At 38.4% G+C, this 27589-nt stretch overlaps 1 protein-coding gene across 2 annotated transcripts in view; it reads left to right on the top strand.

Annotated features, from left to right (window-relative positions):
- The window catches only part of COL1A2 (collagen, type I, alpha 2), a 42689-nt gene that overhangs the window by 1582 nt on the left and 13518 nt on the right, over nucleotides 1–27589 (top strand). The window contains exons 2-33 of one of the 2 annotated variants that reach the window (XM_009330509.1): nucleotides 1056–1066; nucleotides 1686–1703; nucleotides 2387–2422; nucleotides 4060–4143; nucleotides 5519–5575; nucleotides 7842–7886; nucleotides 7991–8044; nucleotides 8374–8427; nucleotides 8817–8870; nucleotides 9397–9450; nucleotides 9728–9781; nucleotides 11468–11512; nucleotides 11761–11814; nucleotides 11926–11970; nucleotides 14507–14560; nucleotides 16091–16189; nucleotides 16271–16315; nucleotides 16424–16522; nucleotides 17060–17113; nucleotides 17214–17321; nucleotides 18209–18262; nucleotides 18367–18465; nucleotides 19339–19392; nucleotides 19788–19886; nucleotides 20672–20725; nucleotides 21418–21471; nucleotides 21598–21651; nucleotides 21751–21804; nucleotides 22649–22693; nucleotides 24881–24979; nucleotides 25715–25822; nucleotides 27164–27217. In XM_009330509.1, coding sequence (XP_009328784.1) covers nucleotides 1056–1066; nucleotides 1686–1703; nucleotides 2387–2422; nucleotides 4060–4143; nucleotides 5519–5575; nucleotides 7842–7886; nucleotides 7991–8044; nucleotides 8374–8427; nucleotides 8817–8870; nucleotides 9397–9450; nucleotides 9728–9781; nucleotides 11468–11512; nucleotides 11761–11814; nucleotides 11926–11970; nucleotides 14507–14560; nucleotides 16091–16189; nucleotides 16271–16315; nucleotides 16424–16522; nucleotides 17060–17113; nucleotides 17214–17321; nucleotides 18209–18262; nucleotides 18367–18465; nucleotides 19339–19392; nucleotides 19788–19886; nucleotides 20672–20725; nucleotides 21418–21471; nucleotides 21598–21651; nucleotides 21751–21804; nucleotides 22649–22693; nucleotides 24881–24979; nucleotides 25715–25822; nucleotides 27164–27217 — 1952 coding nt within the window. Of the gene's footprint in view, nucleotides 1–1055; nucleotides 1067–1685; nucleotides 1704–2383; nucleotides 2423–4059; nucleotides 4144–5518; nucleotides 5576–7841; nucleotides 7887–7990; nucleotides 8045–8373; nucleotides 8428–8816; nucleotides 8871–9396; nucleotides 9451–9727; nucleotides 9782–11467; nucleotides 11513–11760; nucleotides 11815–11925; nucleotides 11971–14506; nucleotides 14561–16090; nucleotides 16190–16270; nucleotides 16316–16423; nucleotides 16523–17059; nucleotides 17114–17213; nucleotides 17322–18208; nucleotides 18263–18366; nucleotides 18466–19338; nucleotides 19393–19787; nucleotides 19887–20671; nucleotides 20726–21417; nucleotides 21472–21597; nucleotides 21652–21750; nucleotides 21805–22648; nucleotides 22694–24880; nucleotides 24980–25714; nucleotides 25823–27163; nucleotides 27218–27589 lie in introns of both variants that reach the window. The other variant, XM_009330507.1, reaches the window with a different exon arrangement.

Below are 27589 nucleotides of genomic sequence, written 5' to 3'. Positions count from 1 at the left end.
ACGGGCAGCGGTGGCAGCGCCTTCGCGAAGGCTGAGGAGATGAAGAGGTTCGTGTGGGGATCCCGCCGTACCGACCGCCCCCGCTTTTCCCGAAATAAGATAGTGTAGTCGCCAGTGTCACCATCACCTGGGGGCAGTAACGTTTTTAATTTTATGTTGAGTTAGTATAGGCAATCGGTGTTCTGCCGTGGTATTTCAGTGCTTTGTAGCGTTCAGCACTTTAGTATTGTTACCTTTTTGCTGGACTGTATGAACCAACTGAGTTTAGTGTGGTCATACATTGCCAAAGTGACACTTTGTGGAAAAACACCCAACAACTCGTTAGTTAGTAATAATGTCAAATTGCTGGCATTAAAGTGTGATGTGAGATGTTTTTACCATGGTAAGTTTCAGTCAAAATAGATTTTTAATTGCTTGAAATTCAGAAAACAGATTTTTGAAAATTAGTATCTCCAACTAATTAACAATAGCGTACTTAGTAGTAAATAACATACAGAGAGAAAGTTAATTGCTATTTGGTGTTTAATAGCGTCAAACTGTTCTCTGTTATGCACTATGACATTTTACAGGAAATTGTGGAAATAGGTATGTTTGGGTAGAACCATTCCCCATAAAAAGTGAGATGGGGCCATTTACATTAAAATTTAAGATTACTCCTACAATTTAATATCTTCACATGTGTCAGCCTGTCTGGGTTCATTCGTCTGTTGCATGCACACATATGTGAAAATATGTATGTACATTTTTTTCCATGGAGATATGTTTAAGCGTATTTAGAGCAGCCTTATAGAAGATATCTGCCTTTTTACTGTATCAGCCATATTACTTGTTTCATTTTCATTAGCAAGTCTGTTTTGAATTTGAAATACGTAGCATTCTCACCTGTGAGTCTTTACAGTTCAAGATAATCACCTTAAAAGTGAGAAATTACATTAAGAAAATGTTTCTTGCATTAAGAAAATTAACAAAATAGCATTTGGATTTAAAAGCATTGAAATGTAAAACTTGTAAAATAACTGAATTATCTCCTTTTTTTCTTTCCCTTCTTTTTCCAGATGTGAGTGAGGTCAGTATGATTATTTTTTATCTAATATGTAACACTCAACTTCAGTTAACAGGCTAGACTTCTTTTTTATGGCAGTGTTATTAACTAACGTTAATTCCCAAGATGATCATGGAAAGATACCGATTAAATCCTGAAGGGACTGCCTGGAAAGGTACCCACCCCAATTTCTCAAGTGGGACGGCCTTTTTAAGAGACTGCCTTCATAGGTGTAAAGACTATGAGGAGAAAGTAACGGAGCAGTGGTGTTTGGACATTATAGCTAGCAGTTTGGATTGGAGATCACTGTACTTTAAAGCCAGTCTTCCAGTCTAAATTTCGTTGCACAGAAGGATTATGAAAGAACTCAGGTGTGACTTTTTTATGCCAGTTTTGTAGGCTGTAATAGGTATAAAACTGTCAGTCTTCAACAGAATGTTCTAATGTAGTTACATGTATCTTTGCTATACAATAAACTCCTAGCCTTCATAGTAATATAAAACCATAGGGCATACTTAAATATACTGTACTGAGAAAAATTATAGTTATGTAAGAAGATGAGTCTAAGTTTGTACGTTGTTTTAGTTTAAAATATTGGGAGAAATTGTATCTTCTTTTTAATTCTCTTCTTTATTTTTTCCAGGCACCTGCAGGGCGGAAGGTAAGCATTTTTATTTTTCTTGTGTGGAAATGGAGATGATATCAGCTATTCTTAGGCAGATTAATATTTTGTTGAACATTGGATGAAAGGAAAACTGACTACATTCATTATTTCCAGTGTTCCCTGAGAACAGCAGTAGCACTGAGATAAGTAGGAAGGAAAAAGGAGGGAACAATGGTGCAACATGTTAACACCAGGGCAAATTCAAATACTGGATTTACCCTGCCTTACCCAAGGGCAGAACTAAGCCTACCAAGAACTAAACTGCATCAAAGTAGCATTCTTGTTCAACGAGAGTTCCTTTGGAAAGATGTACATGAATTGAACAGTACAGCAATATCCATACAGGTCTAAAATGCTAGATAGATTCTATTTTATTTCTAAAAGTCACTACTATTAAATTAGAGCCAGTTATTCAGTAGAGACTAAAACCAACTTTGCAAGTACTTCTGTCGACCGTGCAGTGGTACTTTTAACTGATGTAGCAGTGGCAGTGACTAATCTATTTCCAGTGGCTTATTGTGGAAAAAGAGTATGCTGTCTGTGGAAAATAGCTATCGGACCTGTATGTGCGGTCTTCTTTCCCTTCTTCATGTACACTAATTACTTTTAATGTATCTGTTTCCCTTATCATCCTGGAAAATTTCCACGGTAACTCATTAAGTTTCATTTTCTTCCAGCAGGGCCCTAGAGGAGACAAAGGGCCACAGGGAGAAAGGGTAAGGAATTAGATTGACGTTCATTTACTTGTGACCTTTGAACAACAGTTGTTGGAAGACCAGTAGGAAAAAAATAAGTTTAGGCATTGATGTGAGATTAAATGAATGTACCTGTAGAATCTTGCATGTACAATTTCATTAAAAAGAAAACAAGTTATCTATGTACCAAATTCTGCCCCGGCAATACCTCACCAACCTAATTATGGTCATTGTGCCTGAGCAGATGTGGTTGAGTTCAGATGGCAGCCTAGGACTCCAAGTGGTATTTTGAAAAACTTTTTTCCAACTGCCCACAGTGGAAATAGTGCATGAAAATGCAGAAGGGAAAGCTGACACATGAAGATGTAGTCTTTGAACAATATGGTGTATGGATAAGCTCTCTACATCAGACCTGAATAGACAAAGCTAGCTTATCTGTGCCTCCAAAGATGGCTTGAAAAAGCTCTCAGCAGCTAGGCATTTGTCATCTACCTTCTATTAGTCAAAGCGGATATTGTACTGTTAAAGACTACTGTAAAAGTAACCATAAATAAGGACAGTTGAATAGTTTAATGGTAATGTTCATTCGTATTGCTGATACCTGCTTTTCTGATTTGCTTCTGCATCATTGCTGCTTTTTGTGAAGTGGTATTCTGAAATTCACATCCTTATCTGGGCAGTGTGTAGTTATCGTGTCTTTTTCGTATCTTCTGAAAATGAAAATGCCATAGTATTGATAGGTAGCACTTGAAGATTTCTTAGATTGTAATATGCTGACAAACATAATGGGAACTATTAGGAAGAGTGTATCTGTATGGTCAACTGGATATTTGCTTTAGGCTACCACTAACTAAATTTGTTTAATGAATTGAAATACATGCTTTGTCCTGAAGGCAGCAAGCCTAATCATGTTCCTTTAGAAATCCGTAAGACTTTTATTATGGATTTCATCTAGCACTGAACTGGGTCCAAAATACAGACCAAATGAAATACCTCACCTCAGTTGCCACAATGGCAAAACTTGACCAGCTTTGTGCATTGAGGATGAAAGAATGTAAGGGCAAATGTTGCTGGACTGAACACATGTAATTTCAAGCTGTTGTGAAAGAAGTGGTAGCAGAGTGACAGTATCAAAAAATCTGTAGAAGCGCACTGCTTTATTGTCATTGGATTTGCAATTATACCAGCAAATAGTCTAGACTGATTAAAAACTGGCCTTTGACTTTGGATCTATGTTAGTTTGTACCGGTAGGGCTGACCTCTGCCAATCTTCAGTTGGTCAAATTTTAGACTCTCACTAGCAGAATCTGGCAGGCTGTGTGGGTCCACATGGGTCGCTTGGGGTTCATGGGTCCAAAATTTGGTCGCTTAAAATGAAACGTCCCAATTTGGAGGTTACACTTTGGTAGCATAGATCCAATATTGCCCCCATAAATCTTCTCAAATTTGAAACTACAGTAAATATCTGATACGAGGTGTGGCAAGGCAATGTAAATTCAGGCTATGCTTATTTTCTGAAGTTAGCCATTTATTGAAACTGCATATATAGCACTGCTGTAGTGTGTGCTGTAGGTGCCTGGTTGTTAATGAATTTATCATTTCAGAGATTTCTTTAGCCACTTCTAATGTTCACTTTATAATCCTCTTTTTGACTCTAGGGTCCACCAGGTCCACCAGGCAGAGATGGTGAAGATGGTCTACCAGGTCCTCCAGGCCCCCCTGGTCCTCCAGGTCTTGGCGGAGTAAGGCATCCAAATTTTCTATTACTGAAACCGATAATCTGTGCTTTGTGACTAAGACTAAATGCATATGTGGTAGAAAACACTGATTTTGCATTGGAGAGTAGAGGAAACATTCTCTTGTGATTGGCAAGAAATTGATGGTCCCAGTTCCAACGAAATTCTTCTTGTGATGTGTATTTTCCATGGCAAATTTGGATTCTGTATTCAACAGGGATTTATGCACAGGAGCAAATCAGCCCTGTTAATTAGTATTAAAATTTATACAGCCATAATGTGTATGGATTAGGAATCAACTAAATGAAACCTGTGCTGTTAAGCAGATGGGGAAAAGAAATGGTACTTTGTGGTTGGGTTCAAGAGACAGCAACAGTATTGGAATAGGCTGAAGAAGACTACCCTTAAGCTAAAAGTCCATACTTAAAAGTCCTTCAGAATTTTAGAATATCTTCCTTTAGAATTTTTCATTTCTACCTGTATTCATGCTGCAGAACGTAAGTGGACTGTGCCACATTCACACTTTCTGCAAAGTGTCCGTCGTATTCTCTGCAGAATGCTGGCTTTAACTCTTTGCTTGACTTTAGCTTGCACAGGGAGCATGAAGACATAGACAGTGTCATATTGATCAAGTTTAGTAAATCCTCCTGCGTGGAAGAATACTCTTTGACTTCAATATGGATAGCAATAATTTATTTTCCTATTAGCAAACCCCGAAGTGCTTTCATTAATTTCTGTTATTTTAATATGCTAATAAAACAAAACAAGCCAGAAAAGGATTTTTGATTGTGTTGTATAGGACTTTTTTCCATTTTAGTGAAGAGGGAAAATGTACTCTACAAAACTAGATGTATATTTGCCTACAAAACTTAAACTGATAAAAGATCAAAAATCCCGTGCAGTGTTTCTGAGGCTGTATGCTCCTCATATCTCTTTGAAGCTGAAGGGCCCACCTCATCTGATAGTCAGTCAGGGCTGGTACATGAATTTTACTTAAGCAATGCGGTGAAAAAATATGTATGACTTCCCTCACTGGAAATTAGGCAGAACGATTTGAGGGTTTCAGGAAAGTTTTCAATTTTAAATGACCACTGAGTTTACATTCTTAGTTTTCAGTTCACATTATTGCAATGCCTCCTTATTACTACTGTGTAGATATTTGAGGCCATTGTGTGAAAGGGCCTTCCTAGTAAAATCAAGTTTTTCTGGAAACAAGTGAATAGAAATGTATTTATAACAGGGCTATGTTTACTGAGTTTTACTTACGCTGCTTTAACATACCGTATAGCAAGTCAAATGACAGTTAGATGTAGAATAATTGTCAATACTTTTTAAAGTAAACTTCTTAGTATTTTAATTTCAAACTTTTTATCACCTACAGAACTTCGCTGCTCAGTATGATCCATCTAAAGCAGCTGATTTTGGCCCAGGACCTATGGTAGGTATATGATTTAGCACTTGATAACTTGCATAGATAACATGTTTAGTATTTTCCTTTGAGACTAATCCAGCTGTATTAATGCAAAGCATAGTTTTAAAATTAGTGTTTTGACCATATATTGAGTCAGACTGTGAACTGATCCTCTGATGTAGGACAATGAAGTGTTTGAAATATAGTCTTAGGACTTGAAATACAGTCTTGGGACTGTATACTTAACTTCAATATAGCACTGCTGGGTCTTGTGCTTTAATTCTGTCTGTTGACCACACTTCTATGAATCAGTGAATCTCATAATCTGATGGCAGATAACACATGTACTTTGATATAGTATTACTTTACCCATATTGAGACAGAAGATTGTGTTTTAGGAATGAGATTGATTGTAAAGCTCCTCTCTAAAGCAGACATAGGTCTAGAAGTAATTCAGTATCTCAGCTCCAGTTGGTGACCATTTTTCTCCCGTGACTGCGCAACCCTTTTGATATCCTTGGATTGTACAGGTTTAGTAGGAAATCGGTCACTACAATTGGTTCTCAACAATTGAATGTTAGTACTTGCTACTACAAGGCTATTCTGAGGAGGAATCTTTATCAGTTACTGTATACTATGGCCAAATGGACATTTAAGGAGTCTATTGCCTCTCCACATGAATTTCTAACCCTTCCTGATGTTAGCAGATATTTTCAGTGTACATAGATAGCAGAATATGGGTTAAATTCACCACACACACTGACATCACGACAATGCATCTGATGGGTGAGCAACAGGATGAAGGCTGCCCAGGATTATTCTGGGTCAAGTGCTTGTTTCCATTCCTGGAAATAGTGTAATATTAAATGAATTTTTGAAAATACTTTGGCATCCATTTAGATACTAAATATAGGAAAATAGGAGTATCTTTATTAAAGTTCTGCCCTCAGTGTCTGACAATAAATCAGAAAATGTAGACGAGGATTTATTTGGGGTGTCACAATTTCTAAGTTCCAATTTTTGAGTCAGTTTAGGGTTCATCTGACAGCATCAGCAGTAGAATCTACCAACTGTGAGGAATTTTTAAGTTTCATAAAGAAGATGTGAGAGATTGGGAAGATAGAAAAGGAGGAAAAAACAATTATGGAATATAATTTGTGAAGAGATTCACAGGGTTTATGCAGCACATATGATTCAGACTGTCCAGAAACAGTTATTTTTCCTAGAATTACTGCATATTTTTATAGCCACAAGATTGCTTTAGCTTCCATAAGTAAATGCCTGTATTTAATATGCTTTTATTCCCCTTAATAAAAAGTATTCAGTCTTACAGGAAAGCTACATAAGCCATTGAAAATTTGGCACATGATTTTAATCTTGTAATGAGAAAATCTAAAAGACTTCCCAAGAAAGTTTTAAAACCAATTAAAACCATAATGATTTCTGTTGAAACATCTTATAAAACATTCGTTTGGACAACAGAAGCCTAAATTAAATTTCAGTTCAAAGTTGTTTGCTTGCTTAGTAAAGCTTAAGACAACTGTTAAGAAAGGGCAGTAATCTATGGAAATTTCCTTTTTTTCAAGAGGTATGTAATTTCTAAATTCAGTCAAGGAGAGTATGTTAGTGACTTATTTTGGAGGTGAAATGAAGAGAATTTAATCAAAAACAGAAAACAATGACATTTAAATAGAAGTTGATCATTATTTGAAATAGATGTATATACAGTGTGTATAAGAGTTGTTTGATTTCTTTCCAAAATTATGTGTGAACCTCCCAGTTTGTGGTAATACTGCCATTTATATACCTTTATTTTCCCTTCTACCTCTCTACCATTTTAATGTTCTTTTTCTCTAACATCTCTTCTTGAAAATCATGATAAAATTGACAGGCCCAAAAATACAACCTTTCTTAATGTGTTATGACCCTCATCTTTAAACTCTGGAAGTTCATGCACAGGAAGGGAGAGGGTACATAGAAGAATGAACTGGTGCACTTGCTAAGAAGCTAGAATAGATTAAGAAGCCTAATGACAAGGTTCCCAGCCATAATGGTACATTCGTAATCATCTTACTGGATTCTGCGCTGGTTCATTGCCATTAGAAGATCTGTTTGCACTTGGACTGCCTCTGCAAATTGATTCAGATCTCTCAACTTCCTCTAACTTGATTTGGACGTTGCACACTGAAAACTGTAATGCCTACCACTATTTTAGGAATACCACAAATTGGTGTTATAAATGAGTTTATATAATGGTGATTTTTTAAAAGCTTTTGTAATTTTTCTCCCCTAGGGTTTAATGGGACCTAGAGGACCACCTGGAGCATCTGGACCCCCTGTAAGTACAGTCTCATCTCTCCTACTGACTAATTAACGTTGACATACCTGTAAAATCACAAAATAGCTTGTTCAAACACTAACAAAATCTCCCTTCTCTTCTAGGGTCCTCCTGGTTTTCAAGGTGTTCCTGGTGAGCCTGGTGAACCTGGTCAAACAGTAAGTACAGGTTTCACATAGAGACACTGTTAGCATTAGACATAGGACATCGAAGTAGGCTTTGTAATGCTTACGCCCGTTTCTCCTATCCATATGCATGTCCTTGAATGTTTGAATTGGATATTCCTGCTCGATCCTGCTACAGAAACAGAGCTAAACACTCAGATTCAGACTCCTTCAGATTGGAATCATAAAGTACAAAGTCAATTAGGATGGAAGGACCTTGCTTCAGTTTAGGCTCCAGCTATGCCCCAACTCAAATCAGAAACCAGTGAAAAGACTTATCTGCAGAATGATGCTTTAAGTAATCCTCAATCTATTTTTAACAGGGTCCCCAGGGTCCTCGTGGTCCCCAGGGTCCTCCAGGAAAGGCTGGTGAAGACGTAAGTGGTTATTAAATGTTTCTCATCTCTTCTGGGGCTGTTATTCAACTCTAACGTTAGGTTATTGTTAAACTAAGCATTCTATTAGCCATAATTTTTACATTGTTCTATAATATTGGATAGAATAAATAAACCCCTGAAATAATTATTTTATAGTACAAGAGGTGCTGTATGTTGGAAATGTACAGAAAAATGGATAATTTCAAAACCTCTCCAAATCCATTATCTAGCTTCCTGAATACAGGAAGAGGGAAACTTGAAAGCTAACAAGCTCTCTGTAGTTATTGAAAAAGAGAAACTTTGCCAATGTCTTTTCTTTTTTTAACCGTTTATGTTGTTATTTTATAAAATGAGCTTTTCTTCTTCGTGCATTTTACTGCATTTTTTAGGGTCACCCTGGCAAACCTGGAAGACCTGGTGAGAGGGGTGTTGCTGGCCCTCAGGTATGTAGCAATCTATTATGTACAATACAAAACAGTTCTCTTATCAATGAAACCTAATGACATTTCTGAATTGCACCACACTAACAGTCTAGTAATACTCCCTATATGCATTAATCAAGTTTCAGTTCTTACTTTCAGGGATATCATACAGTTATGGTTTTGTTTTGTGTTTCCACGCCACACACCCCCCCAGTAAAGCTAGTGTAATTGTAACAGAAGTGACATAGTGAGGAGTTACACAAGGAGCAGGTGAGCAGGCACCTTGGCATAGAAAGCTAAAACAGCTGTGCTATCACATATTAATGCATGAAATTTCTGAGATTCAGAACTGGAAAATCAGGTTGATTACTGTTAGTCTTGGAATGAGTCTGGTCCTGGGAGGTTAGGGAATGGACTGTGTTCCTCACTTGAGTGATCACGGCCCAAATCTACTCATTAATTTTATTGAAAGACTTACACTTTTTCTTTCTTTTTAACTGCAGTATATAATATGAGAGACAATCATTCATGCACTGTGTGTTTTTAGGGTGCTCGTGGTTTCCCTGGAACTCCTGGTCTGCCTGGCTTTAAGGGAATTAGGGTGAGTATATACATACTTTTTCCCTGAATAGTTAAGACTGAAAACACTTCAGCATACTGAAAACCCCTGGAAATCCCCTCAAAGTTAAGAGTGCATGAACCTTTTTGAAGTTTTTAATATCTCCTGATATGAAAGAGTGATATTAAAAAAAAGAAAAAATCCTAAGATTATATTAGGAAATAATTTTGTATGGAAAGAAGGATTTACCTTACAAGACTAAGAGTTTGTGTATAGCCATTTGTGGGAAAACGTGTATTTATTTTTCTACTTCATACAGGGACACAATGGTCTGGATGGTCAAAAGGGACAACCCGGTACTCCTGGCAACAAGGTAAAGATGAAGTCTGAAAATGTAGGATGTAGCTCTTTCTAGCAAAAGTCATATGAAGTCCCCTCCAATCAATATCTTCCATGTTGTCATTAAACGTTGCCCAGCTGCAATAATCTAGAAGTCAGTGGATCCATGTAGGACAAATACGTGTACCTTAACATGCGAAATCATTTGTGGGGCCTTATTCTTGAGCCCTCAGTCAAGTTAGTACTTTCAATGAGTAAGGGCTGCAGAACTGGGCTCCTGATGATTGACTATCCAGCAGCACTTAGACTGATTTTGCTATCTCTGCTTTCCTATAGATTGTATTTTGCATTTTGATGGTTTTTTTACAGTACACTATAATGAAAACATCTAATTTTTCTACAAAATTCTTCTGTGTGAGACACATGCTCTAGTGTAAGGCTTTCTGCTAAAAATTTGGATAGATGCAGTGCTCTTCTGAGATAAGGCTATTTGATTTTCAGTCTTTTTCCTTTTTACCTTCTTCAGGTTAGTGCACATTTGAATACTATCCTTAAAGTTTTTAAATATGGTCTAGAAACATCTCTAGCAAACTCTTCCTCTCTTAGTTTCTTCTTCTCCCATTCTACCTCAGTGCCTTATAGCAGTGTTCTTAAAAAAATGCTACTGCAATATTGGGTTGTAGCAAATTTTAATGCTGCTGACTTATTCACAGGAGATTTGTATTCAAGAACTTTTAATATAACAAGGAAAAGCTCAAATACTAATTCTCCCTCTTGCTTGTTTCTAAGAGCTTAGTGCTACTTGCTTATAGAGTTATTAATTGTAACATAGCATTCTCCAAAATCACTGCAAATTGTTAACCTTCAAAAAAAGTTTGGTAAAGAGATAGCAAACACTCAGTCTGTCCAGTTGTTGGAGATTAAAAGCAGATAAAGCAATTAAGTAAAGGAAAGAACAGTTATTAGTAAGGGTGCTAATCTGACTGGAAAACACAAGCATAATAAATCAAGGTCACTCATGATGTAACTGTGCTGAAAGCAGTGACGGAGGCAAAAACTTGTGCTGTTTGCAGCACTTAAGACTAGGTGCATTCAGATATATCCAGGATACAAGTGCTCTAGGACAAATCTTGTCACTATAGACCAGCCTAGACCAACTGCAGGCTTGCTGAGGACACTTAATACTAAAGGGAGAGGAGTCATGTTTTAATGGCTGTCGCTCATATCTCAGTATTACTGGTCTTAAGTTAAAAAATACCTGAGGCAGATCCTTATTTCCAGCCATTTGACAGGAACTTTGTCACCTTAACCTAAGGCAAAAGAAAGCATCATTCTGCTTCTGCTCTAGCTAAAAAACAGCTGCCAGTTGGTCTGAATTGGTAGTTGACTCTCCAGGCCCTCTCTCTTAGATGTGTGCTACACAGTAAATATCAGAAAAAAGAAAGGGGGTGAAGAAAGCTGAGATGGGTAAGTGAAGCGACTTGCTCTGGCCCTCCTCTTCTAAGAGGATTCCATCTGGCCATGTTCCAGTATATGCAGGGATAGTCACAGTCTCTGCACCCTCAGGACTTGATGTGCTGTTATTGTATACTGTGGTGCAAGTGCTACAGAATACAAAGATGGTAGGATCCAGCAGTTGAATATCTCCCTAGATGGTGGTGTGCTATCTGTCCAAAGCATCCTTTAAGTAATTCAAGCCTGCAAACTTTCTTTTTCGTAGGGAGAACCTGGTGCCCCTGGTGAAAATGGTACCCCAGGACAACCTGTAAGTATTTACTGCTGCTGTGGAAAATGATAATCTGATAGATATTCTTCAGCCAGCATTTTGGTAATTTTTTGTCATCAGTGACACGCCAGCTAGCTAGATACTGTAATGTAATAGTATGTGAATATTTAGAACAGAATTGCCTGACTGCAACACAGTTCATATAGAGACTTAGGAGAAGAAAAAAAAAACTATCTATCTTTGTTCAGTGAATAAGTATAAATGAGTTAATTTAATTTTTCTTTCAGGGTGCTCGTGGTCTCCCTGGTGAGAGAGGAAGAGTAGGTGCCCCTGGACCAGCTGTAAGTGGCTTCCCATCTGTCTGATTGTCATCATGACCAGCTACTTACTATGGCTTTCTCTGATCTTCATATTTCTTTTCAAACTCTATTTATCGTGTTCTCTCCTCACAGGGTGCTCGTGGAAGCGATGGCAGTGCTGGCCCCACCGGACCTGCTGTAAGTTTCAGTCTTGATCTTTGACAATCTGGTTCCATTAGGCCTTGTGTTCTTCTTTCTGGTTATAGAGGATTTCTTGGGCTTCCGAGAAGTTGATTGTGTGGATGTTTTTAACACAGTTCTTTGTTGCTTATCAGACCATCACAAAAAGCATTAATAAAACATAAACCCTTTGTAGACAATATCCTGAAAGCCTCAAGATTTGTATTAAACGCATCTGTATCAAAGGAACCAAATATTCTCTCATTTGCACTGGTGAGTTCATAGGGAAGCACCCGATGAACAGAATTCTCATTTCCAACAGTTTAACAGAACAGTTCTCATTCCAAAATTAGAGACTTTATACCTTTTAACAGATATATACCATGCACATGTTGCAGATGTGCATGGTATATAATTTCAGACTGTAATTATATACATTCTGAAACTATTATATGTGCTCCAGGACACAGCTTTGCACCTGCAACATTGTCCTGTCTGACTAACAGGAGCTAACCTTTTTCATTCACCACTGATACCTGAGTTATGTGAGCTAGTGTGAAAGGCCAACTGTCCTGATCTGACTGGTAAACAATAACTGTTCTAATAAGTGCTAATCCAGTGCAGATTTGTCCTTTTAAAAGGAGTTAGTGTTGCCATAGCGTACCACTGACTTCAGTAAACCTCATTTATTTCAGTGAAATAAGTGTGTGTACAAGGGTATAGTTTCAAAGCTGTAAAAAATCAGGAATAGCCCAGAATAGTTTTTCCTTCCTGCCTTCAAAATTTGAGTCAATGATGAAGCCGTACTTAGTTCTGTTAACTTTGCTAAAGTTGATTTTAATACTCCTTGTCACTGCAAACATTTGTTGTGCTTTAACAGAGTAGAATGTTAGCATAGGTGTGAATTTCACTTCAGTTCTCCCATATGGGGTATTTGAAAAATAGATGTGATTGGGCATTTAAATTGCAGGCAAATAGAGACCATATAGCTAAGATCTGATGTTATACTTTGTAGTAGAACCAAAACATTTTACCTATCTTGAAGGCAATTGAGTTACTATAGGAAAAATATTCTGGAGCTGCTGATTGCAGAGGTGTTACTCTGAATGGGCAGCAGCAGAGAGTTGTGTTGGGTCCCAGTGTCTATGCTAGGCCAAAGTTATTTTACACATACTTAGGTTATGATGCTGTAAACATTCTGCATAGCACTTATTAACACTCATTTTTTTAAAACTAAAACAGAAATAATGTTTTATTCTCCTTGCCACTGGGAATTTAAAACATAAAAAAAGTCACTGCAATGGAAATTCTGAAAGTTTATATTTTCATACATATCTTAAAGGGCATTTGGTCTTTTTTTCTTTGCTTTTGCAAAACCATTGAGAATTCCAGGTACCCAGTTTATAACAAATACAATAGGTTATGGAATGTTGGAAGCCAGTTCCTCTTTGCTATACCAGCTGGATTATTCCCTTGGATTTGTGAGGCAGTTTTATAGTAAATATTTACAATTGAAAGATGTTAGCTCACAAAAAAGTAGATATCAATCCCCAGTAGCTATGAATGAGTTGGACATTTCATTAATAATTAAAGAAAAACTGTCCCTTTGCATTTGTATGCATTAAACAAGAACAAAGGCTATGAATCCATCAGTGTATATTCTCTTGTGGTGTCTGGGTACTGTACGTGGGAAGCTTGTCCCATTGTAATTACAAATCTCACAGCAATAGCTAGCCATAGTAGAATCAGTAGAAGGCCCTCTTCAAGCTGACATGCCATTGCCTTTAAAATAAAAAAAAAAAACAAAACAGTTTAATAAAAGGGCACTGGGGCTGCGTGTGTTCACTGCCTGAAAATGTGTACTCTGGGTATGAATTAAGATTTCTAATCCATTTGCATGTTAGAATCAGCTCCTGCCCTCAGCTGCTGTTAAGCCTGATCCAATTTCTAGTACATTCTTACTGACTTCAGTATAAGTTGTGCCAAGCACTGGCTTGTAAAGTCGTGCAGAGATCTTACCAATCCTCTTCCCATGTGTGAAGAAGGACAAAAGTTGTCATCAACACAGGGCTCTTGTGTGTGACCAGTAGTCCAGAAGGACTACTGGTGTGAAAGCGTACACAGTTACCCCTGCACAATAAATGTGTTGGAAACAGCCACCTAAGACTTACATTTGCAGGATGCAGAGCTCCCCTTCATTCATTGTGGGACTGTACAGCAAGACATCTTGCCTTGCAGATGCCTGTCTCTGCCCATCCTCTGTTTATTCTTTCTCAGGTGTTTGGCCTCAAGGCAAGCTTTTACCAATTGTTGCTTAATTCACACTTTTTTAGCTGCACTGCAAATGTTTTTCAGCATTGACCTCGCTCTTAACTGTTTGTAGTGAACCAAATCTGTCAGTCTGGAGTTGCAAAAGGCAACTGATACTGTGAGGTGGTAGTGTGCGGAAGTTTCTAAGTAAATGTGCATTTTTTTAATCTGTTTACTTCAGCAAGAAAGATGTTTCTGTCATCACTGAATACCTTTACACAACTGTTTCCCTTCCATTGCCTAGGGCCCTATTGGTGCTGCTGGTCCTCCAGGCTTCCCAGGTGCTCCTGGTGCTAAGGTATGAACATCTGCTTCTACTGGTACATTTGATAGTGAAGACGAAATATAGTAACTGGTATTGCTAGGCAGCAAAAAAACACCCTTTCTGAAATGGGAGTGCTTTCTTATCAGTTACAGATCAGGATGAAGATGAATCCTTACAGTATTTGGAGAACATCATATATGAATGCTGATTTAAAATACAGCAGTTATTTCACAGCTGAAGATTGATGCTAGGCAGGTTCAGGAAGACACATAATCTTTTTTGTTTTTTACTGCTTCCTATGTGGTGCAGTTGTATAGACCTCCGAAGGGTGACATGGATCATGATAAATAAGCAAAGTAGCAGTTTACATCACTTTACACAAGTAGTGGAGGACCAAGAAGCTGCAGTTGAGTATCGGGCTCCTTCCAAAATAAGTTCTTGAAATTACAATGGAGAAATTGCATTCAAACTTTTCAGATTTAGGGCAATACCATTTTGTTCTTGCCAGACTATAACTTAGATGACTCTGTTTATTCCTCAGATCTTAGCATTTTTACCTGGGTAAGAGTCTCATTATTTTGAATTTTACTTTGTCCAAGGAAGGACAGAGGATTTTGGGCAAGAGTATCCCGTATACTGCATTTACAAATTTCACTGACCATTTGCCAAGAAGCTCAGAGCTGCGTACACTTATATGTAGTGTGATACGGTTTTTCACCCCTAACACAAGTACACAAACTCCATGTCACAACAGACAAAACTCTTACCTTGATCCACCTTTAGAAGAAAATAGAGTATTGTTTGCTAGATCTCTTAATATTAACTGCAGGGAAGATGAGGAAAAATTGACATCCTATTCTGGTTATTCTTGTCAAGAGGCAAGACTTTTGGAAACCATGAAGTCTTCTCTGATGCAGACATGAGTGTGGTTACAGCATGTAGTTTCAAGAGAAGACTGCCTATGTGGCCAGGGTGAACTCTGACTACTTAGAGAATTGCTGAAGGGAAGTTGTCACTATATTCAGTTTTTTGTAGTAGATTTAGTGAATACAAGCTTCTGAGAGTAAAACCAAGAACCATTTTTCCTGTAATTTACTCCACTGTGAACATTATCCTACAGAACTCTGATCAGGCACCGTTTTGCATTTTGCATCAGTGCAAACGGCATCTTAAGGTGCAAGATAATGGTCAGTTAGGTCTCATACACTATGAGATGTCTCAGGCCAGTGCTGGAGGCACATGGCTGCAGATAAGACTGGAATTGTAATTCTGATTTTCTAGATCAACCTTCTGTGTAAACCTTGGCAATAATGTAGCTTCTCAGATATGCTGAGCATCTGTTGTTCCCGTGTTAGCCATCAGCTTCAGTGGAGCCTAGCTAGGCATCCCAGCTTCAGTGCCTTTAAAATCCAACAAAAGCTCTCAGCTCCTTGAATTCCTTGCCTCTGAAGTAGAAATACATATATCAGATTGTCTTCTTAATGTCAGGCTAATATAGGATTGCTCCACTATTGCCCTAACACTGTGTACACTGATAGAGGGCTCTATCCTTCTCTCAAACAGGGTGAAATCGGACCTGCTGGTAATGCTGGTCCTAGTGGTCCTGCTGGTCCAAGAGGAGAGATTGGACTTCCCGGTTCTAGTGGTCCTGTTGGCCCTCCAGTGAGTAACTTGCCAGACTTTATTGTCAGATGGGTGCACTTGAGACTCTGAATTAACCAATATTGTTATCTTTCTTAATAGGGCAACCCTGGTGCCAACGGTCTTCCAGGGGCTAAAGGTGCAGCTGTAAGTATAGCCATACTCACACTTGTTTGCTCTAAAAAAAACCAATTCCGTTAATGCAACAGAAAAGGTAACAGGCTCATAATACCTTTTTTGCCCTCTGTTGGACAGGGTCTTCCTGGTGTGGCTGGTGCTCCTGGTCTACCCGGTCCCCGTGGTATTCCTGGTCCTCCTGGCCCTGCTGGTCCTAGTGGTGCTAGAGGACTTGTTGTAAGTGACCCTGTATATTGCATGTCTTCCTTTGAAAATTGGACACAGTGTCCACAGTTGTAAAAGATTTCCTCTGGATATATTTTTGTATTTAATGCAGACATTTTTTCTTGCTCCGTGAGAATTAAACACTGTAGTTCATTTCTGTGTCTCACTGCTTGCTTCAGATGCTGAGTCTGAAGAGGTTCACTTTGCACTCCCTTTGAGTGCAAGGACTGTTAAGCTCTGTCCGTGTTGATAGTATCAAGAGACATGTGGCAGCAATCTCACAATCAGGCCCTCAATGGGTATCCTCAGTAGAGGAACCAGCCCTGGATATTTCATAGTTCAGTTATTGTCATTTCTAAGCATCTTTAACGTGTTTGGTTTTGTGCCTGTTAAGCCAAAAATAGTTACGTTCATTGACCATCACAATAGAGGCAAGCATGGCATTGAATGATTAAAGAGTTTTTTGATTCATGAAAAAGCTGTCCAGGTAGGAGAGAGATTTTTGGAATGATGCTTAATTCTATGATCTCTTTTTGTTTTGGACTCTAGGGTGAACCAGGCCCTGCTGGTGCCAAGGGAGAAAGTGGTAACAAGGGTGAGCCTGTAAGTATGGAAACATGTGAAGGTTTTTTCAACTAAAAAGCCTGCTAGTATCTGCAACAGAGCATCTGATTTCTTCTTTTTCTCTGTTTGCCTGAAATAGGGTGCTGCTGGACCCGCTGGCGCTCCTGGTCCTAGTGGTGAGGAAGGCAAGAGAGGCAGCAATGGTGAACCTGGTTCTGCTGGTCCCCCAGGCCCTGCTGGTCTAAGAGTAGGTTTTCTTTTCATGTTTCAGAAGTAGAAGCAAAAAGGAAAGAGGAAATAAAGCTAGACTCACAAAGGCAAATTAAGTAATTATGAGTAATTAAATTTACATTAATGCTGCTAAGCAAAGATCATTTGCAAGTCTAAGCCTTTTGATTAGTTGGGACTAATCCTATTTTTGCTTTGTATTAATGCTGTTTACTATCTTATCCCTGAAGTAATTAGAGGTTGCTTTGATTTATCCATTGTGTAATATTTAGTGAATTATCTTTGATTGCTCTTAAAGCTTTGTGATGGGATTTAACTGCTTAAAACAGATAATTGGCTCACACATAATGTGAGGCGAAAGGTTTCAATTCAGTGTCTTCAAGGGTGCCTAGTACCCTTTTCACTGGGTGAGGAAACTACTCCGTGAACTTCAGGAGGCATGTGAACTTTCCCGAACTTCATGCAGGAAAAGAAATCACAGGAAAATGATAGGAAAAATGGCAGTGTTTCCACCAGACTTTTTTGGTAGAGATAAGGATTCAGTATTGTACCTTGGGTAGGGTATACAGAGTCATAAAGAAGCCAGTAACTCTCTACAGAGAAGCAAAGGTGAAACAGTGTGGGCCAGGTTGTGGGATCCTAGCTGCTGGCTAGAGCCACTACTAGATAACAATGAACACTGAAAATGCTCTGATACAAGCAGATTAGAACTTAAAGAAATCTAAAGAAAGTGAGAGAGATTTCTTTCACAATATACATTTACACTGAGGTGTGTGTGCTTAGAGCTGCACTTACCTCAAATTCAGCAGACCTGCTTGGAAGGCTGAAATTTAGCAAGCATTATCCACCTTACAGGGACAGATTTATTTCTTTCCCTTTCTTGATTTGATTTGTGTTCACTTGCAGGGCGTGCCTGGATCTCGTGGTCTCCCTGGAGCTGATGGCAGAGCTGGTGTCATGGTAAGACTTTTTTTGAGTCACTATTTCCAAACCATCTTCTTTTCTATACAGACCTGTGATGCTTTTTGCTACCTCTGCCTAATTTTATTTATTTATTTTGGTAGGGACCTGCTGGTAACCGTGGTGCTAGTGGTCCTGTTGGTGCTAAGGGTCCTAGTGGTGATGGTGGCCGTCCTGGTGAGCCTGGTCTTATGGGTCCAAGAGTAAGTTTGAACTCTGCGGTGTAAGTTTGAACTATGAAAAAAGAAAATTACTTACAATTTAGGGACAAAATTAGTCAGAAATCCAACTGCAAAAATTCAGCCTGTGCTAACCACAATTAGGGCGCTTCCACCGCTCCATAGAAAAAAAATCTATGAGGAAATTATTAAGAAGCATCACAATGTTTATTGAAATTAATTTCTTTTGTATGTGGTAGCATCTGATTGCCTTGTCGTGGAGCAGTGCCCCCTTGTACTGCATATTACATTGACTTCTGAGAGGGGGTTCCACTTGTGATTATTTACAGAATGTGATCATTAACTACACTACAGGTGAAGTGTGTGTGTGTTCTCTGTAACTAACTAAAGAAAAGCAAACCTACTAAAATGATGCGAGATGGCTGATCTTAATTATTTTAATTTTATTTTGCAAATTATTTCACTGAAAACAGCCGTCCACTTTAGTGGTGCTGGCTCCAGCCAGATTATGTCCATGTCATTGTCTTTTATCCTCTTTAATCTACTCTTTCTCTTCCCACCCCACACCATGAACTGAAGGTTTTCAATGCATGTATGAACTATTAGGCATCTGCAGACATTTAAGCACATTCTCTGCTAAAGTAGAGCCTAAGGGAATTTATCTGAGTGAAACAGGTACTTACCTATACTGATTTTCAACTGGCATGGGAGCACACACCACCAAATTAAACCCCAGTGTGTTTTAGAGGTAAACTTGATAGGACATACAGTCTTTTTCCACAGTGTATATTGATAACTTAGCGTGTGTGTGTGTGTGTGCACGCATATAGAAAAAAGTTTTGGTTAACTGTTGGGTGAGTTGGTCCTTCTAAAAACATGAAACCTTTCCTTTCTCAGGGTCTCCCAGGTCAGCCTGGAAGCCCAGGCCCTGCTGGCAAAGAAGGTCCTGTTGTAAGTACCCTGCTTTTCATTCTGTTTCCCCAGTGCATGAGAAACCTAGACATAAACTGAGATTTTTAAAAAGCAGACATCTCAGCACTGAGCTCTAACACAACTATGTGTAAAACCAGAAAGATTTTACTACCATATTACTCAGAAGATCAGTGAGGAACTTTCCATTCATTTCTGTGGATCTCAGATCAGGCCTATGTCCTGGAAAGGGAAGAAGAAATACACAGTTCTACAAAAAGGAGAAAAATGGAGGAATGCATGAGCATGCAATGTATAAACAGTATTTAAAAGTTAAACGGCATTTGCTTCCTGTCAGTACACATTTCCTCTAAAACCGAACTCTAAGCACCAGTAAAATTATCCCCGCCATTTAATAGCGTGATTTCTTTTTCTAGGGTTTCCCTGGAGCAGATGGTAGGGTTGGGCCAATCGGTCCAGCTGGTAATAGAGGTGAGCCTGGCAACATTGGATTCCCTGGACCAAAAGGTCCCACTGTAAGTACAGTACAGAAACTTTCCATTACTATGAAGGTATTTCCAGACTAAGTTGTAACTCCTCAACTCTAACAATCAAACACATCTCCCTGGGTCATCCTGTACTGCTTATTGGATGGCATCCACTTAGATTCAAGAGTTCTGTTGTAAATTACTTTCCAGTTATCTAAAATATGATTAAACAAATGAAAAATGGTTTAACTGTTTTAGGAATATTTGGACATTGAAGTGATTAGAATAATATATGTCTATATTACAATTTCTGCATGTCCATTTTATCATTTCTATGTATACACTTCAGTAAAAGTTCTGTAAAAGTTGGCCACCAAGCCTAAGTTTCAGTTCCAGAGTATTGTTATTTATGGAGCACAATCCAAAGCTCGCTCACTTTAGAAGAAAAGCTACCAGTGATTTCAGTGGGGCTCTTGACATGTCACACAGAGGCCACAGATAACAATAATCATCTCCTGGATTTGTGGTGTTGCTATACATACACACAAACGCACACATATATGTAATATATTGCATAGGATACTAGGCAGAGTGTCACGGATTATGATCTCAATAAATAAAGAAATGGAGTTTTGAAAAGACATTTATTTGTATAGCTATTCTTTCTAACTGGTTCAACAAGCCAGATGGAGCTTGTGGGCTTTTTAATTAGAGTTAAAGAAATATTACGATAAATCTTCTGGCAAGGAGAATATCAGTCTCTGTCTAGTAGTCTAAACTGAATCTGATACGAAGTCTTGGTTAACTTTTTTGTCTCTTTCTTTCAACTTCAGGGTGAACCTGGCAAACCTGGTGAAAAAGGCAATGTTGGTCTTGCTGGCCCACGGGTATGTGGATATGTTTTCTTTATCAGCCTCCAGAGAGAAAAAAGTAGATTTTCAAAACCTCTGTAATAAGATTGCATTGTCCTGTGCAAGCATGAACAGAGGATGAAACGGAAAAGCACTTTGGAATGCATTCATCTAGCCTCATGTCAGTGGGGACTACTAAGGCATAAATGAAAATTACTCTTCTTGGGTATTGATTGGGTAACTAATTACGGGGTATTAGCATCCTATGAAGAAGAAAAAAATAGCACTCCTTGTGCAAAATTTTGAGGACAGTGTATGGTTTCTAATTTGTCCTGTAAATTTCCAACTTCTTACTGATAGTTGAAACTTACTAAATCTTCCGTTTAAGGGATCAGATAATTGGTCTCTTATGGGAAAAATGCAGTCTATCAGCCAAGTTCCTATATCTATAATTCCAAAATAAGTTTCCTTAAGGATGAATGTGCCTCAATAACTAAAATAATCACCAGAATTTAAAATTGCAAGCATCTTTAGTACCTTTTGACAGTGAAGCTCTTACAAGCAAGTAGTTAAGTCAAATAAACCTAAGACTTTACCTTAAGTGTACCAGTGTGAGTTAAAAATATGCAGCCAGAGACCTTTGTTTTTTGGCACAGAAGTACTTTAGAGAGATATTATTCATAACAAATCAAAACTTTGATAACATCTTTCTGCTTGAACACATTTAGGGTGCTCCTGGTCCAGAGGGAAACAACGGTGCTCAAGGTCCTCCTGGAGTCACTGTAAGTAACAGCCTCCACACAGATCCAATTTGTGATTTCCTTTTCATGGATGGGACTTCCCACTTTAAAATCCATTTTCCTGCATTTCTGTTTCCAAGTTAATCACTTGTTTTTCATTCCATCCAGGGCAACCAAGGTGGAAAGGGTGAACAAGGCCCCGCTGGCCCTCCTGGCTTCCAGGTAAGTAACTATGTGCTCTGTTCAATCTTACCTATGGTTTACAAAGCATGAAGTACTTCTGCCTTAACTTTATTTGTATTCTTGTTTCTTTACACTTAGGGTCTGCCAGGTCCCTCGGGTCCAGCTGGTGAAGCTGGTAAACCAGGCGAAAGGGTGAGTGACAGATACAGTACTCCACAAGTAGGGGCAGGCATTGCATAAGCATTATGTTTACAATTGCACATGTGGTGAAGCAAGAGCCTGTTGGATCCATTTGCCAAAACAAAGCAACCCATGTTATATGCGAAGTTTAATAGTCCCTTTTGTTAAAGCTAGCCACAAATGAAGAAGGTCCATTGGAATTTGCAACATACTTCTTTTTTCAAAGTTTTGGTATGAAACTGAGCAAAGCCAATCCTTTGCTTTTCAGGCCTTAAGCAGCAATAAAATATGCCCCCTCTCCCAAAAGACAAGACAGTACATGGAAAATACTTTATTTCAAATTTCTTTTGAAATCTTCAAGGTTCAATCTAACCTGCATTACTCCAATTGTATGCTTTTGCACCTCAGTTGATTTCAGTGAATTTACAATGGCATACAACAGAGGTAGCTCAGTGGTAATTTAGGCTCTAGGTTCTGCGCAGTTAATGTATGTGATGTAACCTGCAAATGGCACCTCCTATGTGTCATAACCACCCTTAAAGTTTATAGTTACATCCTTCTGTGTCCCTGTAAAAGAGTTTACATTGCATGTACCTGAAAAATGAGCTTGGAATTTAATAGCTAACTCTTTCCTCAGATGAGAAATTATTATCTCATGTGTGCTTTGAGATACTATGCAGCTATATGAAAAGGGTTTATTTCTGTGTATCTAAAAGACTGGTTTTAGTCTGAAGATTTTCAATATGCTGCTGCAATTTGAGAGGCATTTCTATTTACTGCTAAGAAACAAAGCACAATTTAAGCTAATAAGTTTGCTTTAGAAATAAGCTTTACCAATACATCTACTCTCTTCTAGGGTCTTCATGGTGAATTTGGTATCCCTGGTCCTGCTGGCCCAAGAGTGAGTAACTCATTTGAAACCTAGTACAGGCTGTCTTAATGTGTTCAATAAGAAAAGTAACTATATACATTTCCAAGTTTCTCGAGACAAACAGCTCTTCTCAGTTACAGAATACAACATATTGCAGCAGACTCCCAGGAACGAAGGAGAATTTTCTCTGCTCTTTGCATGTGTCAGGATATATGATTATGTAACACAATAGTTGCCAGTGTTGTAAACTTCCAGATAAGCAATATGAACATTACCCAAGTAATGATATCCTGATGAGCTGATCTAATTTTTCTTTTTTTCTATTAATGAACCTCACAATGAGAATGTGGATGACAAAAGACTGACCCTACAGTGTTACACTGAGGCCTGGTGCATATGAGAATTTTCATCTCCAGTGCCTGCGCACAGACCTTCTTACCCTGACCAGTTCAGCCATACCATCCCTTGCTAGCCAGCTCCTACCTCCCATGTAATGTCTCTGTGAACAAATGGTGGGCTAAATCCAGAGCCTGGAATAGTCATTAGAAGATATTGCTTCTCACTTCCTTTTATTCCTGCACTGTGAATAAACAACTGTAGAGAGCTTTGTGTGGAGGCCTTCCTGCATGGCAGGAAAGTCCCATTTATGCAGAGCAATGAGTAGTTTATAAAATGCTTGATTAATTATTTGCTTTCCAAATCCCCCTATAAAGAAGTTGATATTTAAACTACTTCCACTGTTTCCTCTTTTCTTCTGACTTCTGGACTAAATGTATTCATTACAAATATTCCCATTCACTCTTATCAGTCATGTCAATCAGTTTAAATAGCACTTTTCCTCCCTGTATTTAGTCCCCTGAGGCTGTATTAGTAACCATGTCCTCTTTAAACTTTCATTCTGCTAATCTATCCAAGCCAAGTTCCCTTTATCATTGTAGTAGCAGTTATCTGTCTCTACTCTAGCCTGCCTTAAGCATCTTGTACCCAGCCAGAGTGTATTTCATTCAGTATTCCAAATTAGGTCTTACTGATACTTTGTTCAACAAAATTAACACTTCCTAAAAATACCTTATTGCTTGTGCCAGATCACATTTGCCTTTTTCATGTCTGTATCATTGGCTATTGCTTATCACCTTTCCCCTTCTGTCATTTTCAGCAGGTGAGCCCCCCATTACAGCACAAATACTCATTTTTGGTACCTAAATAAATGGCCTTGCATTCTTGAATTTTGTCCCACTTCTACTGTGACAGCCAGCCAGCAGGTTATTCACTTCTTCCTGTGTAATAAGTCAACCCTTCTTCCTGTTGACAAGAGCTTCCACCTTTGTGATATGTGCATATTTCATAAATATCTTTCTTCCTTTTCTGCCTCTCTGTCATTAACAAAATATATATACAAATAATGAAAAGATATATTAATTGGAGAACATCACTACAATATAAGTTAGCCTTCTGCATCACTGGTGCTTTTCAGCAGTGTGGTACCTCTCCTTGAGTCAGTTTTCTGACCACGTTACAGTTCTCATTCAAACTCCGAAATTCTCCAACATAACTAAAAGTCTCCATTATGCCTTATCAGAGTATTCACTGATGTCCAGCTGGATTACACTGGGATAATTTGAGATGCCTTTAGTTAAACTGATATTTCTACCTTTGATAGATCTATTGTGCATTTAAGCCCAGTTTCTGGCTACTTCCACGTCTCCAGATGACCTCTGTCTCAGAATTTATCCTTATACCTGTTATAATGTACAGGTCACATTAGTAGGCTTTAGCTGTCACCTTTATTCTCCAGTGTTCACCAGGCATTTGCCACTGCAAAAATAATTGTTTGCCAATTACTATGGCTCTAATTTCACTAAAATCCATTATCTGCCCTCAGATTGGTATCAGAAGCTCCATTTGACAATAGAATGCAAGACACTTACCAGAATGAGCACAGTAGCCAAAATCCATGTTCAAGAAGTACTTGTACTTTAAGTGTCAGCTGTTATCATGATGCAAGACTTTAGTACTTCACTTTGCTGTATTTGTGTCAAAAGCTAGAGCCAATTCTTATGACCAGTTTAGTTAATATTTGCACAATTCTAATATAGTTCTTAATGGTTTGTTCAGCTAAAAATGCATCACATTTGTCATTGCTACTAGTCAGTGCTTTTAAACCTCTAAGCTACAGAATAATTCAAGGAAAAACTCAAATCAGACTGTCTCCTGCAGGGTGAACGTGGTCCTCCTGGTGAAAGTGGTGCTGTTGGTCCTACTGGTGCCATTGGAAGTCGTGGTCCATCTGGCCCACCAGGCCCTGATGGTAACAAGGTAAGCCTTTTCCAGCTGCCATTGCCTTACTGTTGAACTCCTGATGAAGGCAATCCAAATCCTTCTTTCCTAAGAGCATAAGTGATTACGGGTAACAGGTAGTTTACCTATAGACCATAGCCACTGGGTCGTTTCTTCAAATGGTAAAGCTCCATCCCAGCTAGTCCACACCAATATTAAAGGTTTTTAAGTTTAGCACTATAGACAACGGGAGGGGAACTCGAGTTTGGAATCAGTTTGAATACAGCTTGTCAGCTGGATATACTATTACTCTGTTTTAAGATAGGGTCCAAGATTTTGGCCAAAATTCACGCTGACTTCTATTTATTCCCACCTCTACTTATACACAGGAAGTTCTTGTGTCTAGTAAGCAATATTTTCCCCCAAACATCAGCAGAATAATGAGCCGGCATCTATCAAAATAGCATTGGCTTGATGCTAATTGAATATGGGTCTTAGTTTTCAAGATTTTTGTTGGTAGTCTTTCCACAAAAGCTTAGTTTGGAATATGGGACACCCTAAAACCTCAGGAGCCCACAGAATCAGAGTGAGTGTTCACATCTGGCATCTTCACTAGCTGAAAAAGTAAAATAAGTACAATAGCTTAAGATGAAATACTACTACTCACACCATTTATAAGCGAGCAGAACGATGGGCAAAGTAGCAATGACAAAATTTTGTTCCAAATTGTGTGAATGATTTGACCTGTCTTACATGATATGCTGTTGCTGCTAGGGCGAGCCTGGCAATGTTGGTGCTGCTGGTGGTCCTGGTCCTGCTGGCCCTGGTGGAATCCCAGGAGAGAGAGGTGTTGCTGGTGTTCCAGGAGGCAAGGGTGAAAAGGTAAGGTGGACGGTCTAACCTGCTTTGTTATGGCATGCACAGGTTTGGGAGATGCTTGAATTTCATAAACTTAAAAAAGACTGCAGGTTACCCCAATGCGACTTTTATTTACTGTGAAACTCTATTGCATAGTGACTCATTAGTAGTCAGTAAGTAGAGGTTTTGTTGGTCTAACAGACTGACAGTCTTTTCAGACAGTATTTTGATCTTTGCTCAGCATTTGGAATTGGTTTAAGTGGCAGTTAGTGCTTCACAGGATTGGTTAACAATGAGCTTATCTTTACTGGAGAAATACTAAAGCTGTCTTTGAGTACAGGCTTTACAGTAGGAATGGGCCTACTGATCACAAAGGACTGAGTCTGATCAAATCCTTGACTGCTCTAGGCACAGTGACTATGATAAAAGTAAATCAGTTACAAAAATGTTGTGATTATATCAGTTGTCTACATTTTGGCCAATGTAAGCCCTTATATAAAGCTGTGAAGTCTGGTTGCAAGTCCTGTTGCTACCTCTGCTTTAGCCATATAATTATCTATAAAATTGATTTTTATCTTGTTACGTACATCTCATTCCATATTCTCTTCTGTTCGTTATTTAAACTCTAAATTGAGATTTCTTTATTTTTGACTTAAAAAATCCATAGTCATTTAGCATAAATGGGAGTTGTAAGGAAATTAATATGAAAATCGCTTGCAACTTTTTATAAAACACTATGTACTGACATGCAGATTAATGCAAAAGAGTAGGATGTATTAAAAAAAAGAGATAAAACAGAGCGCTGGTCTGATTTCTTGACACTAGTGATGGCCTGGATATAACTCTTTGTTATACAAAACATAGGGCGTTTTATGTGACCACTCATACGACATCGTTGTTTTTAACAAGTTCTTTTCTTGCTTCAAATAGAAAGTATAACATGAATACCCAAAAGAATTTTTATGTATGGTTATTTCTTGACCAAAAGAAAAGGGATTTTGAGTGGGGATTTACATTCATCATTTGGAATATACATCAACTTGCGTTTGAATTTTTAATTCCATTCAAAATTCTTGCCTCCTGGGGGAAACTAAATAGGTTTCCCATGAAAGAGGCAGGCTCATAATTCTGAAAAGCATGTCAGTCCCCTTTGTCTGCAAATTCTTGCTTTGCAAGTCAGTACATACTCAGCAATAAGAATGAAATAATAATTGAAGTCCATTCCCCAAACAAACTAGCATGAGAAGCATCTCATATGATATGCAAGTAATACATGGATACTCAGCAAACATTTCAAGACTTCTTTCATACGAGCTATTGTGTTCGTTACCAATATGATGCTTTTTTCCCCTGCGTGTATTCTAGGGTGCCCCAGGTCTGAGAGGTGATACTGGTGCAACAGGAAGAGATGGTGCTCGTGTAAGTATCTTTTGGTTCTACTTGAGTTTACGTTGCTACACCTCAGAGCTGAAGTGGCTAAAAAGGATGTTCAGGACTTACATTTCCCACTGTATTGCATTTCTTCTTATATCTGCTCACTTTTGATACAAATCAATATGATTTTGTTGCCCCTTGTCCAGGGATGTTTGAATTTGGGGGGAAAGAGAGAAAAATTATTATAACTTCTCATGCACACAAGCAGAGAAATGACATCAGTAGAGAACCTTGTATTTCATAGACAGTTGTTCAGTGTGACATTATCCTGTTTAGCTTTATGGGCTCAGCCCAGACAGCTAATTTTAAAGGCAGCCTGCAAAGCCACACAAAATCATCATTAATTTGAGGTTTTGG

This window comes from Pygoscelis adeliae, unplaced genomic scaffold (assembly GCF_000699105.1).
Source record: "Pygoscelis adeliae isolate BGI_AS28 unplaced genomic scaffold, ASM69910v1 Scaffold27, whole genome shotgun sequence".
NCBI lineage: Eukaryota > Metazoa > Chordata > Aves > Sphenisciformes > Spheniscidae > Pygoscelis > Pygoscelis adeliae.
This window is presented reverse-complemented; position numbering and strand designations above follow the sequence as displayed.